The 14,506-nt window shown below is 45.7% G+C and overlaps 2 protein-coding genes across 2 annotated transcripts; one reads left to right on the top strand and one right to left on the bottom strand.

Annotated features, from left to right (window-relative positions):
* Window positions 1-1,116: 1,116 nt before the first annotated feature.
* LOC123110482 (probable glucan 1,3-beta-glucosidase A) lies at window positions 1,117-4,508 on the bottom strand. Its single transcript, XM_044531012.1, has 6 exons — window positions 4,235-4,508; window positions 3,812-4,117; window positions 3,101-3,259; window positions 2,148-2,317; window positions 1,535-2,043; window positions 1,117-1,412 (listed from the first exon to the last, which is right to left on the bottom strand). Exons 1-6 carry the CDS (start codon window positions 4,409-4,411, stop codon window positions 1,225-1,227), a joined length of 1,509 nt encoding a protein of 502 aa, XP_044386947.1. The 5' UTR covers window positions 4,412-4,508; the 3' UTR covers window positions 1,117-1,224.
* A 5,412-nt stretch (window positions 4,509-9,920) lies between these two features.
* Window positions 9,921-12,942, top strand: LOC123110481 (probable glucan 1,3-beta-glucosidase A). Its single transcript, XM_044531011.1, has 6 exons — window positions 9,921-10,244; window positions 10,368-10,676; window positions 10,902-11,060; window positions 11,643-11,812; window positions 12,035-12,543; window positions 12,641-12,942. Exons 1-6 carry the CDS (start codon window positions 10,065-10,067, stop codon window positions 12,826-12,828), a joined length of 1,515 nt encoding a protein of 504 aa, XP_044386946.1. The 5' UTR covers window positions 9,921-10,064; the 3' UTR covers window positions 12,829-12,942.
* Window positions 12,943-14,506: the final 1,564 nt, after the last annotated feature.

The raw sequence follows: 14,506 nt of genomic DNA, 5'->3' as shown, positions 1-14,506 counted from the left end.
ACCGCCGTCTCGAGGCGGAACCTGGGCAGAACCAATCTAGGGCTCCGGCGGAGTTGTTCTGCCGGGGAAACTTCCCTCCGGGAGGGGGAAATCGAAGCCGTCGTCATCACCAACAATCCTCGAGAGGGTGTCAATCTCCATCAACATCTTCACAAGCACCATCTCCTCTCCAAACCCTAGTTCATCTCTTGTATCCGATCTTTGTCTCAAAACCTCAGTTTGATACCTGTGGGTTGCTAGTAGTGTTGATTACTCCTTGTAGTTGATGCTAGTTGGTTTATTCGATGGAAGATCATATGTTCAGATCCTTAATGATAATTAATATTCCTCTGATTATGAACATGAATATGCTTTGTGAGTAGTTACGTATGTTCCTGAGGACATGGGAGAAGTCTTGTTATAAGTAATCATGTGAATTTGGTATTCGTTCGATATTTTGATGAGATGTATGTTGTCTCTCCTCTAGTGGTGTTATGTAAACATCGACTACATGACACTTCACCATGATTTGGGCCTAGGGGAAGGCGTTGGGAAGTAATAAATAGATGATGGGTTGCTAGAGTGGCAGAATCTTAAACTCTAGTTTATGCATTGCTTCGTAAGGGACTAATTTGGATCCATATGTTTCATGCTATGGTTAGATTTATCTTAATTCTTCTTTCGTAGTTGCGGATGCTTGCGAGAGGGGTTAATCATAAGTGGGAGGCTTGTCCAAGGAAGGACAACACCCAAACACCGGTCCACCCATATATCAAATTATCAAACTAACGAACGCGAATCATATGAGCATGATGAAAACTAGCTTGACAGTAATTCCCATGTGTCCTCGGGAGCTCTTTGCTTTATATAAGAGTTCGTCCAGACTTGTCCTTTGCGACAAAAAGGATTGAGCCACCTTGCTGCACCTTAGTTACTTTTGTTACTTGTTACCCGTTATGAATTATCTTATCACAAAACTATCTGTTACCGATAATTTCAGTGCTTGCAGAGAATACCTTTCTGAAAACCGATTGTCATTTCCTTCTGCTCCTCGTTGGGTTCGGCACTCTTACTTATCAAAAGAACTACGATAGATCCCCTATACTTGTGGGTCATCAAGAAGACATGTGTAGCAAATGGTCAAATACTACAAATTCATTTATTCACCTTCAATCATTTTTTGTAGATATGAATTGATTGCTCCACAAACTTATTTCACATGTCATTACACGTAGAAAGCACATCCTAGTTTTTTAAGGAGATGTACCCATTCTTGATCATCCACTCCATACTCCAGTGGTTGTTTACATTCTTGAGAGTCCAATAAGCCCATCCAAATGTTGCCTTCCCATACACATCCATCTGTGCATTTGCAAACATTTGAAGCTCTTCCTTCGTTGCATTGGGCACCTGCCACTCAGCCACCCATTCGCCTGTGGAAAATAATGTCATCCATGACACATCAGACATTTTCACTGAAGTCTTACAGGAATGGGAACAAAAATAAAATCCATGCTCCAAAATCAAAAAGCACCAAAATATTAGTTAGACTTACCCACACAGGTGAGAGGACCGTTCTGCTTGGTGACAGTACTGAGAGCGCTTGAGTAATTGGTCTTGATAAAATCAATGTTCTGCTGCACGGTGAAAGTATCAAACATGCTATTGAACAACACATAGTAGTGCACGTCGATGACGGCCCTGGGCAACCCCCCGGCGAACTCGAGGAGCTCCGTCGGGTCTGGGGATGACAGCCGGTTAGACATGATCACATAGGCCTCCGATGAGTGCTTCCTGACGGCATTGTACCCGTCGCGGTAGTACGTTTTCAGGCTCTCCAAGGACGCGCCAGGCGCCAGCGGCTCGTTCAACAACTCCATTGCGAGGAGGCTCGGGCTGGCAGCGTACCTAGATGCAAGGAAATCTATCACTTGTACGGTTTGCGCGATGTTAGCTGCTTTGGTGCCCCAGTCCTGTGAGCCATCCTTGGAGGCGCTGTGCTCGAAGGGGTTTTGTGACCCAGGAGCTGCGTGTAGGTCGATGATGACGCCCAGATTGTACTCCCTGTCCATGCAGAAAAATTGTGCATTTATTCCAGAAGTAATTAGATAATGTCTTTACTGATTATGCTCAAGATTATGCCAAGATCAAACATGAAGCATGCTTACTCTGCCCATTTGAATGCCTTGTCCAAGGTTTGAAGCGAACCTCCGATGTAAGGTGCTGGAGGACTGGGGTCGCTAGCGATCCACCATCCCACTGGTATCCTCACTGCAGTCAGCCCGCTTTCGGATATGAACCTGAAGTCATCTTCCACTATATATGTGCTCCAGTGGTTCTGCCAAACATACAAAGTTCCACAAAGTGATGATACTTATTCCTGACTTCTATAGAGAGAGAAAAATGGTAGTACTTATTCCTAGCTAAAACCACATTCAATTTATAATGTTACTATACTGCAAACACCAAACCCTTTGTATCTCTTTTTTCGTATGAATGAATAAATTCCTTTCCAAATTGTTTATTATACAATTATTTCAAACTAGGTATAAATATCTGGTGAAGTCATTCGCTGTACTATCGTGGCCACTACTCTTTTCTTGTTTCCTTGTGCAAGTGGGCATGCATAGACATGAGTCACATGGTACACAAGAAACAAGTGAGGAGGGGAACCACCGAGGGCAGTGATATCCACATCATGATAAGCATAATCTGCAAGTGCTGTTCACCACGTTGTTTTGATTTAAAACAGTAGCAATCAGCAAGTGGGCACATGCATGTTCAATAATGTCTTTATATCCACATCATGATAAGCATAATCTGCAAGTGCTGTTCACCACGTTGTTTTGATTTAAAACAGTAGCAATCAGCAAGTGGGCACATGCATGTTCAATAATGTCTTTATATCCACATCATGATAAGCATAATCTGCAAGTGCTGTTCACCACGTTGTTTTGATTTAAAACAGTAGCAATCAGCAAGTGGGCACATGCATGTTCAATAATGTCTTTATATCCACATCATGATAAGCATAATCTGCAAGTGCTGTTCACCACGTTGTTTTGATTTAAAACAGTAGCAATCAGCAAGTGGGCACATGCATGTTCAATAATGTCTTTACCTTGAGAATTGGCGTGGCCTTTGCCGTCCCATATCCGTTGCAGATTTGGTACTCCCCTTGTAGCCCCGTCACTCTGGTCACCGCGAACACCGACGGGTCGTCGTCGCCCCAGCTGGTGCTCTGGCCATAGTCCGCTGTCACTGTGCTGTCTTTGTTTGCCTGCCATCAATGGAATTTGACTGCTAGTTCATATGGAAGAGAATGAGCTTTCTAGTGTTGGTGTACTAGTCAAATATCTTAGACGGCTAGACAAGTCAACATTGGAGGCGCATGTTGAGTCCAGTGCCGGTTTTGGACGTAGTACACGCTGACTAAATGTTTAAGCAATTGTACGTAAATCATAGAATAGTTCCTTTCTTATGCTGGCGTTGGATCATTCTTTGTGGGTGGATTAATAACTACTATGCATGTATGTTGTTGCAATTTTGTTGAGATATGCTCGAAGATTAGCACTAAATTTAAAACTTACATGTTTGTAGGACGTCAGCTCTCTGCCATACTTCCTTTTTCAGAATTTTTAAAACATTTGAAATGTAGTTTTCACTTGGTTTCATTGGTTTCCACTTAAATATAAGTAGTGATTAGTGAGACCTCCCTCCTTAAAGAAATATATATAAGAGCTCTAAAGCACTTACATGTTTGTAGAACGACACTTGTTGCCTCTTTGGCCAATATGAGTAGTGACATACATATATTTCGTTTAAATCTTACCTGCAAGAAGAGCCTGTTTGCCGCCATAATCCGCATCCTGTTCTGGCCGGCGTTGCGCACTAACCGGAACGTCTCCGACTTTCCCGGCGACGTGGCCGTGGCCACCACCGAGCCGTCGCTCTGGACGCCCACGAACTGGTTGCCGAACACCTTCAAATTGAACGTCGTCTCGTTGATCCGCCATAGCTTGAAGGTCTCCCAGCCAGATGCCTGAGACCGGTTCGCCACCAGCCCCGCGCCGCCGCCCTTCTCCGCGGCCACATAGCCGTTCTGCGTCACCGACTTGAACTGCAGCTGCGTGCCATCCTACACGTACGTACACCGCGCGTTAATCAGTCAAGAAATTTAAACAGAGAGCCCGGCCATGGCAGGACAGGGCACACGCCGGCGGCGACCTCCCACATGCGTTGGCTGTATACGTACCAAGAGGTCCTTGTTGGGGATGCCGTCGAAGAGGGACGGCAGGATCCAGCCCTCCGTGACGAGCCAGCCGCCGAGGTTCACCGCTCGCACGGGTAGACGAGGAGCAGCCGCCGCACGCCGGGAGAGGAAGCACAGCGCGACGAGGAGCCAGAAGCAGTGGGAGAGGCGGCTCCTCATTTGGCTGCTACGTACGTACTGCTGCTTCCGAACGACCGGCCTCGGTTACTCGGAACGCAAGAGCTCTCGGTGTTGTGCCCTGCCCTGCTGTGCTCTGCAAGCTTATATAGGCGATAAGCCGATAACGCCTAGCTTAGGGTATTTGACTTCTTCGGTGAAGACAAGATCAGAACGGGAGGGTTTCCAGTTTCCATTGACAATCTCGTGGGTCAGAGTTAGCGACTATCAAGAATTATAAGTTTGACAAATTTTGCTGGGTTCAAACTTCAAACCGAACCCATCAACGCTGGCTGCGCCCTTGCCCTGTTAATCCTACATTAGGTAATTCATTCGTTTCTCGGAGGAACCGGCAGGAGCACTGCCTATTCATTTCAGACGAAAAAGAGAGTATATGTACAGAGATGTCAGGTTATTATCTGGGAACGTTACAAAACCCGCACTAACGAGGAGTGCCCAAACAGAGCTGCCAGTACGAGTCTCCACTTGGACCCTGCCGAAAGTCGTGGCCCTCTGCCTTATTGGAATTTTGCTAGTAGTCTTTTGGCCCAAAGCCTAACTGAAATTCTGAAATTCACTTGGCCCATTTATGCACACATGTGAGTGGAGTGAGTGAGACTAAAGTTTAGTCCCACCATGAAAATTGAATGAGACTTGCACCTCTTTATAAGGTGAGCTCTTCTACGACATGTATGAGCATGAGAAGAGGAGACCTACGCGCGCGCTCCTCCTCGCCACGCAGGGATTGAGCCGAGTCGAGGATAGTGCTATGCACGTTGTCTATATTTTCGCTGCTCGAAAAAAATTAATGAGTCAATAATTAATAATTAACGAACGCGTTAATTACTGAACCGTTTCTGATTTTTTTGGATAGCGACTCGGACGTGGGGTTTACTCCCACGACCTACCTGGCCCGCACTATATAGTCAGGCAGACGTCTATCCTAGCCACCGCCGTTTCGTATGGTTTCGCACCATCGTTCCAGATCATTGCACCGCCACACAAGTCTTCTCCATCCCTCCTTCAGACGTGCACCGCGAGAAGGGACAACAGGCCTCTGGAACCCCGCCACTCGTGATCCTGTACGGGAGAGGGACGATCAGATTTTTGAGGAGCGCACTAGCGCGACTGCTGGCAGCGACCAGTTGCGGAGCTAGGGTCCAGCAGGGGCCCTGGCCCCCACTATGACATTATATAATACGGATGATTTTGTACTTAAGGCTAGTTTAGACATGATGTTAGAACAAAATTAGCTTTCTTGCCCCCCCTCTAAGTGAGAATCACCATGTTCGGCCCCGTTTAAGCTCCAACCCTGCCTCCGCCCCTGGCAGCGACGACTTCGCCAACGACGACTTCTTTCCCGACCTCGGCAACCTCGTCCTCAACGACATGGTCGACAACATCAACACCGGCGGTGCTGCTCCCGCTGCACTGTATGTGATTCTATCCTTCTTGTTCGAGATCGTGGTAGAATTCATGTTTTTAGTATGCGCCATAGATGTGATCTGTTCATCTACTATGCTAGTTCGCATGATTAATTTAATATCTGCTAGTGCTATCATGATTTTTCATCTGTTTATTCAAATTAAAATTCATAGTAATTTGCTCATATATTCAACATGCCTTATGTCATTGAATGCGAGGGCCACCACCTCCACATGGGTTAGGCGGGTTCCGTTGAAAATATGACGGTTGCGCTCCTTCCAAATATTCAAGATGGTGTAGAGGAAGCGACCACTGCGACAACGTTTGTCCTCCTTGGATAGAGGAGTGATGAGCGAAACCCACCAGTCTGAGATCCCCATCCAAGGCCGTAGCAACATCGTGTCCACGGGCGCTTCCCCAGTCCACACCTGGAAATGCGACCAAACCGCGACCGCAAATGGGCAGTCCTTGCACAGGTGGTTTGCTGTTTTCGGTGCCCTCAAGCAGAGAGGACACGTAGGGTCAAGCGGCCAACCACGAATGGCCAATGTCCATCGTGAGGATATTCCCGTGGAGCACTAGCCATGAGAAGAGCTTGCCTTTTGGCTCTGCGTGTGCCTCCCAAATCTTGGACGGCGAGTACCTAGGGAAGGATCCATAGAACCGGGCCGCATAAGCCGAGGTCTGGAGTAGCTTCCATTAGGGGTCCAACGCCAAGAGATGGAGTCCTCCATGTCTGGGGACAACATAATCTGCGAGGCCAGAGATGCAAGTGTAATGAACTCTTGCCGCTGTGTGGGTGTCTCTAGACGGGCGACCGATCTAATTCAATTCTCATCCTAAAGCCCCTTCATCACCGATCTTCGCTTTCTTTGGCGATTTTGAAGAGCCCGGGAGGGAGAGCAGCAGACGCAGGGGACCCTTTCCCATCCAGTCGTCGTGCCAGAACAAAGATTTCCGGCCGTTACCCAGTACGATGGTGGTGGAAGCCCTAAACAGCGTCATGTCTGCCTCGTCGCAAGGAAGGGCCAGCACAGGTGAAAAGCTCTACCAAACCTCTCCAGGTCCATGATTCTGAGCCCACCCATGGTCTTAGGCCTGCACACCGTCTTCCAATTCAACAGGAAGTGGCCCCCAGTCGCATATTTTCGAAGTTGTCGACGCACCAGATGAAATTTCATGAAACCTTGCTAAGCTTGTGATTCGCCCAAGCCGGAAGGGGGAGCTGAAGGAAATATGCCCTAGAGGCAATAATAAAGTTGTTATTTATAGTTTCTTATATCATGATAAATGTTTATTATTCATGCTAGAATTGTATTAATCAGAAACTTAGTACATGTGTGAATACATAGACAAAACAAAGTGTCCCTAGTATGCCTCTACTTGACTAGCTCGTTAATCAAAGATGGTTATGTTTCCTGACCATAGACATGTGTTGTTATTTGATGAACGGGATCACATCATTAGAGAATGATGTGATGGACAAGACCCATCTGTTAGCTTAGCATAATGTTCGATAAGTTTTATTGCTATTGCTTTCTTCATGACTTATACATGTTCCTCTGACTATGAGATTATGCAACTCCCGAATACCGGAGGAACGCCTTGTGTGCTATCAAACATCACAACGTAACTGGGTGATTATAAAGATGCTCTATAGGTGTCTCCGAAGGTGTTTGTTGGTTTGGCATAGATCGAGATTAGGATTTGTCCCTCCGTGTATCGGAAAGGTATCTCTGGGCCCTCTCGGTAATGCTCATCACTATAAGCCTTGCAAGCAATGTGACTAATGAGTTAGTTGTGGGATGAAGCATTACGAAACGAGTAAAGAGAGTTGCTGGTAACGAGATTGAACTAGGTATGAAGATACCGGCGATCGAATCTCGGGCAAGTAACATACCGATGACAAAGGGAACAACGTATGTTGTTGTGCGGTTTGACCAATAAGATCTTCGTAGAATATGTAGGAGCCAATATGAGCATCCATGTTCTGCTATTGGTTATTGATCGGAGATGTGTCTCGATCATGTCTACATAGTTCTCGAACCCGTAGGGTCCGTACGCTTAATGTTCGATGACGATTTGTATTATGAGTTATGTGTTTTGGTGACCAAAGTTTGTTTGGAGTCCCGGGTGAGATCACGGACATGACGAGGAGTCTATAAATGGTCGAGAGGTAAAGATTGATATATTGGAAGGTAGTATTCAGACACCGGAAGGGTTCCGGAGTGTATCGGGTACAAACCAGAGTACCGGAAGGGTTACCGGAAGCCTGAGCGGAAGATATGGGCCATATGGGCCATGGGAGGGAGGCTACCAAGCCCACAAGAGGCTGGTGCACCCCCCCCCCCCACAAGGGAGGAGGCCGAATTGGACTAGGGAAAGGGGCCGCCACCCCCCTTTCCTTCTCCTAGTCCCTCGCCTTCCCCCTTTCCACCTCCATAAGAAGGAAAAAAAGAGGGGGGCGAATCCTACTAACGTTCTTTTGCCGTGTTCTTTTGCCAGAGAGGAGTTCGCTGGAGAGGAGGAGGAGGAGGTGACCGCAGAGGCGCTCGCCTACATCGCCAGAGAGGAGGAGGAGGTCGCCGGAGAGGAGTTCACCGGAGCATCAGAGAGGAGGAAGGAGAAACCATGAGGGGATGGGAGGAGAGGAGGGAGGAGGAGCTCACCGGAGAGGAGGGAGGAGGAGCTCACCGGAGATGAGGGAGGAGGAGCTCACCGGAGAGGAGGGAGGAGAAACCGTGAGGGAAGGGAGGAGAAACCGTGAGGGGAGGGGAGGAGAGGAGGGAGGAGGAGGTCGCCAAAGAGGAGGAGAAGGTCGCCGGAGAGGAGGAGGAGGTCGCCGGAGAGGAGGAGGAGGAGGTCGCCGGAGAGGAGGAGGAGGAGGTCGCCGGAGAGGAGGAGGGTAGTATGGTGGAGGAGAGAAGGGAAGATGGAGTGGAGGAGTGGAGGAGAAAAATGAAGAGGTAAGGAGGAGAGGACACGCCCATCCATATATACGGCATAGTAATGGCGCATCGTGGGCAGGTGCGCCATTACTATTTATTTATTTATTTTGAATTTTGAAGGCGTGAAGATACTAATGGCGCACCATGGGCAGGTGCGCCATTAGTAAGTTTGAATTTTTTTGCCTCTCCAAATCTTAAAAGCCCCGTATCTTTTTTCTGTTAGGTTTTTGAGGATTTTGAAAATGTTTAACGGGTTCCCTCTGGTTAAATTAGGATGTAACTTTTCGAGTAGATGGTTTTTCATATAAAAAGCTTTTTCATTCGAGTTCGTATGCAAAAGTTATGCCCATTTCAAACAATTTTTTGAGAACATTTTTAAAAATCCGAACAGATTTTTTGAAAGGTAAACGAATTTTTAATATTTGAAAATATTTTGAAATTTGCGTTTTTATTTTTTTTGAAAAAGTAAATTAAATAAACAAAAAAGGAAAGAAACTGAAAAAGCAAAAAAAAAGAAGAAAGAGAAAAAATAAATAGCAGCAGAGAAAATATCAAAAATAAAATTAGGAAAATCGAGAAAAGCAAAAAGAGAAAAAAATTATAAAATTCCAAAGTTTTTTTGTACGGTAGAAATTTGATGCGTGAGGTCGGCTTCAATTTTTAAATCATTTGGACATCTGATGAGCTCTCAGCAAAAAAGACAAATTGAAGGTCTGTAAAAATGTTTACTGTTCATGTACTGTTTTGGACCGATTTGTCCTTTTTACTGAGAGCTGCTAAAATATCCAAATGACTTGAAATTTGAAGCGGGCCTCACGCATCAAATTGTCTAACGCACAAAAAAAGGACTTTTTTTGATTTTTTTTTTACGAATTCTTTTCTAACCGGGTGCAGATGAGTCTGGGCACCGAAACGCCCTACTCGAGGGGAATGGTTTTGGCCACGTTAATGTAAGTGGAACATGTTTTCACTTAAAGCTTATAGCTCAAAAAAAATGTTTTCACTTAAAGCAAACCTAAAACTTTGAATACTAGCCAAGTGCGAAACCACCTTCGTTCCTGTTAGCCATTAGTTTTGACCCCCGGATTGTTATCGTTAGTGGAAACCCTCCCGTTCTAATCTGGTGTTCATGCATCCAACAAGTCGATCATATCTTAATTAATCATCAGCCGTGAGCTATATAAGCGAGCAGAACACGGTAGGGCAGAGCACAACACCGAGCAATTGCGTTGCAACTTGCAAGGAACCGAGCCCAGTGGATCGGAAGAAGCATTAGCTGCGAAATGAGGAGCCGCCTCTTCCACTACTCCTTGCTCCTCGTGCTGTGCTTCCTCTCCCGAAGCTCGGCAGCTATGGCTGCTCCTCGTCTCCCCGTGCGAGCGGTGAACCTCGGAGGGTGGCTGGTCACGGAGGGCTGGATCCTGCCGTCCCTCTTCGACGGCATCCCCAACAACGATCTCCTGGTAATTAACGTCGTAGATTTGCGTATGCATACATACCAACACACGTGTGCCGTTGCCGCGGGCCGCCGCCATGGCTCCCTGTTTTTAGTTTCTTGACTGACAAGCACGCGGACGTACGTACAGGACGGCACGCAGCTGCAGTTCAAGTCGGTAACGCAGAACGCCTACGTGGCCGCGGAGAATGGCGGCGGCGCGGGGCTGGTGGCGAACCGGCCTCAGGCGTCTGGCTGGGAGACCTTCAAGCTGTGGCGGATCAACGAGGTGACATTCAACTTCAAAGTGTTCGGCAACCAGTTCGTGGGCGTCAAGAGCGACGGCTCGCTGGTCGCGACGGCCGCGTCGCCGGGGCGGCCAGAGACGTTCCGACTGGTCCGCAGCCCCGGCGACCAGTACAGGATGCGGATCATGGCGCCCAACGGTCTCTTCTTGCAGGTAAAGATAATACTCGTACTACTATGTTTGCCAACTGGACAACAAGTGTATGCTAGCAAGCCACATGTGCGTTCAAAACAGACACTCCATTATTCAACATGAGCCTCCAATGTTGACTAGCTTGCCTAGGGATTTTGACTAGCGCAAACAATAAGTAATTATAAGAAATCTCATTTTCTTTCATGTTCCAAACTATATTAGTCACATTCCGTTGACGGCGTGCAGGCAAACAAAGATGCCTCGCTGACGGCGGACTATGGCCAGAGCACCAGCTGGGGCGACGACGACCCGTCGGTGTTCGCGGTGACCAGAGTGACGGGGCTACAAGGGGAGTACCAGATCTGCAACGGCTATGGGACTGCAAAGGCTACACCTATTCTCAGGGTAAATACATTGAACATCACGGGGGCCACTGCTCCACTTGCTGACCCCTGTTTTAATTCAGAGCTATATATAGTGAGCAACACTTGTACATTATGCTTACCATGCATCATGTGGAGATCACTGTCCTCAGTGGTTTCCCTCCTCATTTTCTTCTTGTTTATTAGTATATATTTGTCCACTTGCACAAGGAAACGAGAAAGAGTAGTGCCGATCATTGTGCAGCGAATAACTTGATCGGATATACCTAGTTTTTGGTGTATAAAAAACCAACTGAAAATGTAATTTGTTCATATGAAAAAAGATACACCAAGTTTTTGGTGTTCACGATATACTAATATTATCTAACTGATTGTGCGTTATCATCATCATCATCATCATCATCATCATCATCATCATCATCATCATCATCATCGTCATTAGTATTATTATTATTGCGAGAAGTGTGATTTTCTTGTCTTGACAAGGTAGATTGGCAGAGTTTATAACTTAGCTAGAAATAGGTACCGTTGTTCTCACTCTGCAAGTTAGGAATACGTATCATTCTTGGCACCTCAATTTTGTGGAATGTTGCATGTTTGGCAGAACCATTGGAGCACATATATAGTGGAAGCTGACTTCAGGTTCATCTCCGAAAGCGGGCTGACCGCAGTGAGAATACCAGTGGGATGGTGGATCGCTAACGACCCCAGACCTCCAACACCTTACGTTGGAGGTTCACTTAAAACCTTAGACAAGGCATTCAAATGGGCAGAGTAAGTAACCTTCAGAAACTTGTAATCTAATTTTGCTAAATGTATGAGATCAAAGATCGGCTCAACTGTCGGAATATATAGGCCGGGGGCTGACCTTGGCATCATCTTGAGCAAACTAAAGCTTCCGTTATCTAATTAACTTTTGTCCTAGGTGTGATCCTCCTTTTTATTCTAATTTTTTTTGAAACATTTGGCTTTGTATCAATTTGTTTGCATGAACAGGAAGTACAATCTAGGCGTCATCATTGACCTACATGCAGCTCCTGGGTCGCAAAATCCCTTTGAGCACAGCTCCTCCAAGGATGGCTCACAGGACTGGGGCACCACCGACACTAACATCGCACAAACTGTGCAAGTGATAGATTTTCTCGCATCCAGGTACGCCAAAAGCCCAAGCCTCCTCGCAGTTGAGCTAATGAACGAGCCGTTGGCACCCGGTGTATCCCTGGAGAGCCTAAAAACGTACTACCGCGACGGGTACAACACCGTCAGGAAGCACTCATCGGATGCCTATGTGATCATGTCCAACCGGTTGTCATCCCCGGACCCAACAGAGCTCCTCGGGCTCGCTGGCGGGTTACCTGGATCCGTCATCGATGTGCATTACTACGCGTTGTTCAACAACATGTTTGATACTTTCACCGTGCAACAAAATATTGAATTCATCAAGACCAACTACTCAAGCGATCTTAGCATTGTCACGAGGGAAAATGGTCCCCTCACCTTTGTAGGTAAATGTAACTATTCCCTTTTGGTTTTAGAACATGGATTTTATCCCCATCCTTTGGGACTTTAGTAAAAATATCTCATGTGACATGTTTTCCGCAGGAGAATGGGTGGCTGAGTGGAAGGTGCCTAATGCAGCGAAGCAAGAGTTCCAAATGTTTGCAAATGCACAGATGGATGTGTATGGGAGGGCAACGTTTGGATGGTCCTATTGGACTCTCAAGAATGTGAACAACCACTGGAGTATGGAGTGGATGATTAACAATGGATACATCTCCTTGAAAAGCTAGGATATGTTCTATGTGTCATTACTCATGACTCTTGAAATAAATTTGTAATGACAAATGAAATAAATTTCTAGAACAATGAATACATCTATCGAAAAATGATTCCATTCGAATAAATTAGTAGTCTTTGGCCATTTGCAACACATGTATCCCGTGTTGAAATATATACACCACTATTCTCCATAAGTTTAGGCTTGGGTGAACTATTTGGTGCATGTAATTCAATATGGGTCCAGAGTCTAAGAAACTAGGTGATTTCTCCGCGCGTTGCTGCGGGATTTCAAAGATTAATTTTGGATAAAATTTGTATGAATGAAATGACCTACATCAAAAGCTATTTTCTTGGAAGCAATTGTGTGTGAACAAAGAGTATGCATGTACGTTGGACCATTGGGGATGGAACAGTTAAATTTGGGGTATGCATGTGCTACAAAATAGGTGTAATGGATAATGACGTGGCACATTTGGTGATGTGGAGGGATGCATGTTGAGAGAATAGAGTCTGTGGGGGTCAACTATTTAGATTTTATAGATTCCAGCATTATGCTTAACAGTCTCTAGTTGCAGGTCATGAAAGTTGTGCGAACTAGAAAATCTAGATCAGAATGGAAATCAATACACACATATGCAAGAACTAGGGGAGGGGGGAGGTCTTTGAGTAACCTCCAAAAACAAATTTCTTGAAAAATAAAATTATTGGTAAGAGATATGGTGTTGGCAAAAGGCATATCTATTAGCACTCACAATTCTCTCCTCTTGATCCCTCTCTCTGTTTTTGTCACTCTGACAAGAATAGGGAAGAACTCTGAATTTTTGTGTAGCACCTTGAATGTTGCTTTTCTTTCTTCCTGTTATTTCTCAATAGAAAGCAAACATGATGTAGAGCTAGCTTGATCTCCTACTGGATGGTGCCATCCCACAACCGAGAACAAGTCTAATAGGCCTACAAACGAGCCTTGGGCTCATACAAGTCACGTCCTAAAGCGGTACTAACAGACAGTCTGAATAACGCTAACTAGATGACCGCTGCCATGTCGACTAAATAGCGCTGCCATGGTAACGAAATTAGACTGACGCTGTCATGCTAGTTTATTTGTCAACATACCCCCCCCCCCCCGCCCTAAGATCTCAACCATCCCAAGTGAAGCATGATCCCTTGGAGATAGGGCCACTCATGCGATCATATGTTTTCATCATATATAATTTCACCGCACACAAATACTACTTGCCCCTCTTTCTTTTCATTGAATGAATGCACTCATATGCCGCAATCACGTTATCCATGATAAGTCTCCCTGGTACAAAGCACTTTGTTCCTCAACACTGATCTCATCAAGAATCTTACAAAATCGGCCAGCCAAAATCTTGGAACATAGCTTGTATATAACATTGCATAAAGAAATAGGCTTGTATTGGGTGATATTCTTTGGGTGTTTTACCTTCTGAATCAAGATAATTATTGTTTTTTAACATATTCAACAAATGGTCGCCGTTTAGATAATCTAGAACTGCGTTTGTAACACCATCTTTGATCAAATCCCAATGGTGCTGATAGAATCCATAATTGAGTCTGTCGGTTTGTAAGAACCTACATATGAGTTGTGAGCAACAACTCTTTGAGAGTTTGGCTAGGAACTGAACGCGTCCAACAATCCTAAGTCATGGATGAGATATGTGGATG

The sequence above is a fragment of the Triticum aestivum genome, chromosome 5B (assembly GCF_018294505.1).
Source record: "Triticum aestivum cultivar Chinese Spring chromosome 5B, IWGSC CS RefSeq v2.1, whole genome shotgun sequence".
In the NCBI taxonomy this organism is placed as follows: domain Eukaryota; kingdom Viridiplantae; phylum Streptophyta; class Magnoliopsida; order Poales; family Poaceae; genus Triticum; species Triticum aestivum.
This window is presented reverse-complemented; position numbering and strand designations above follow the sequence as displayed.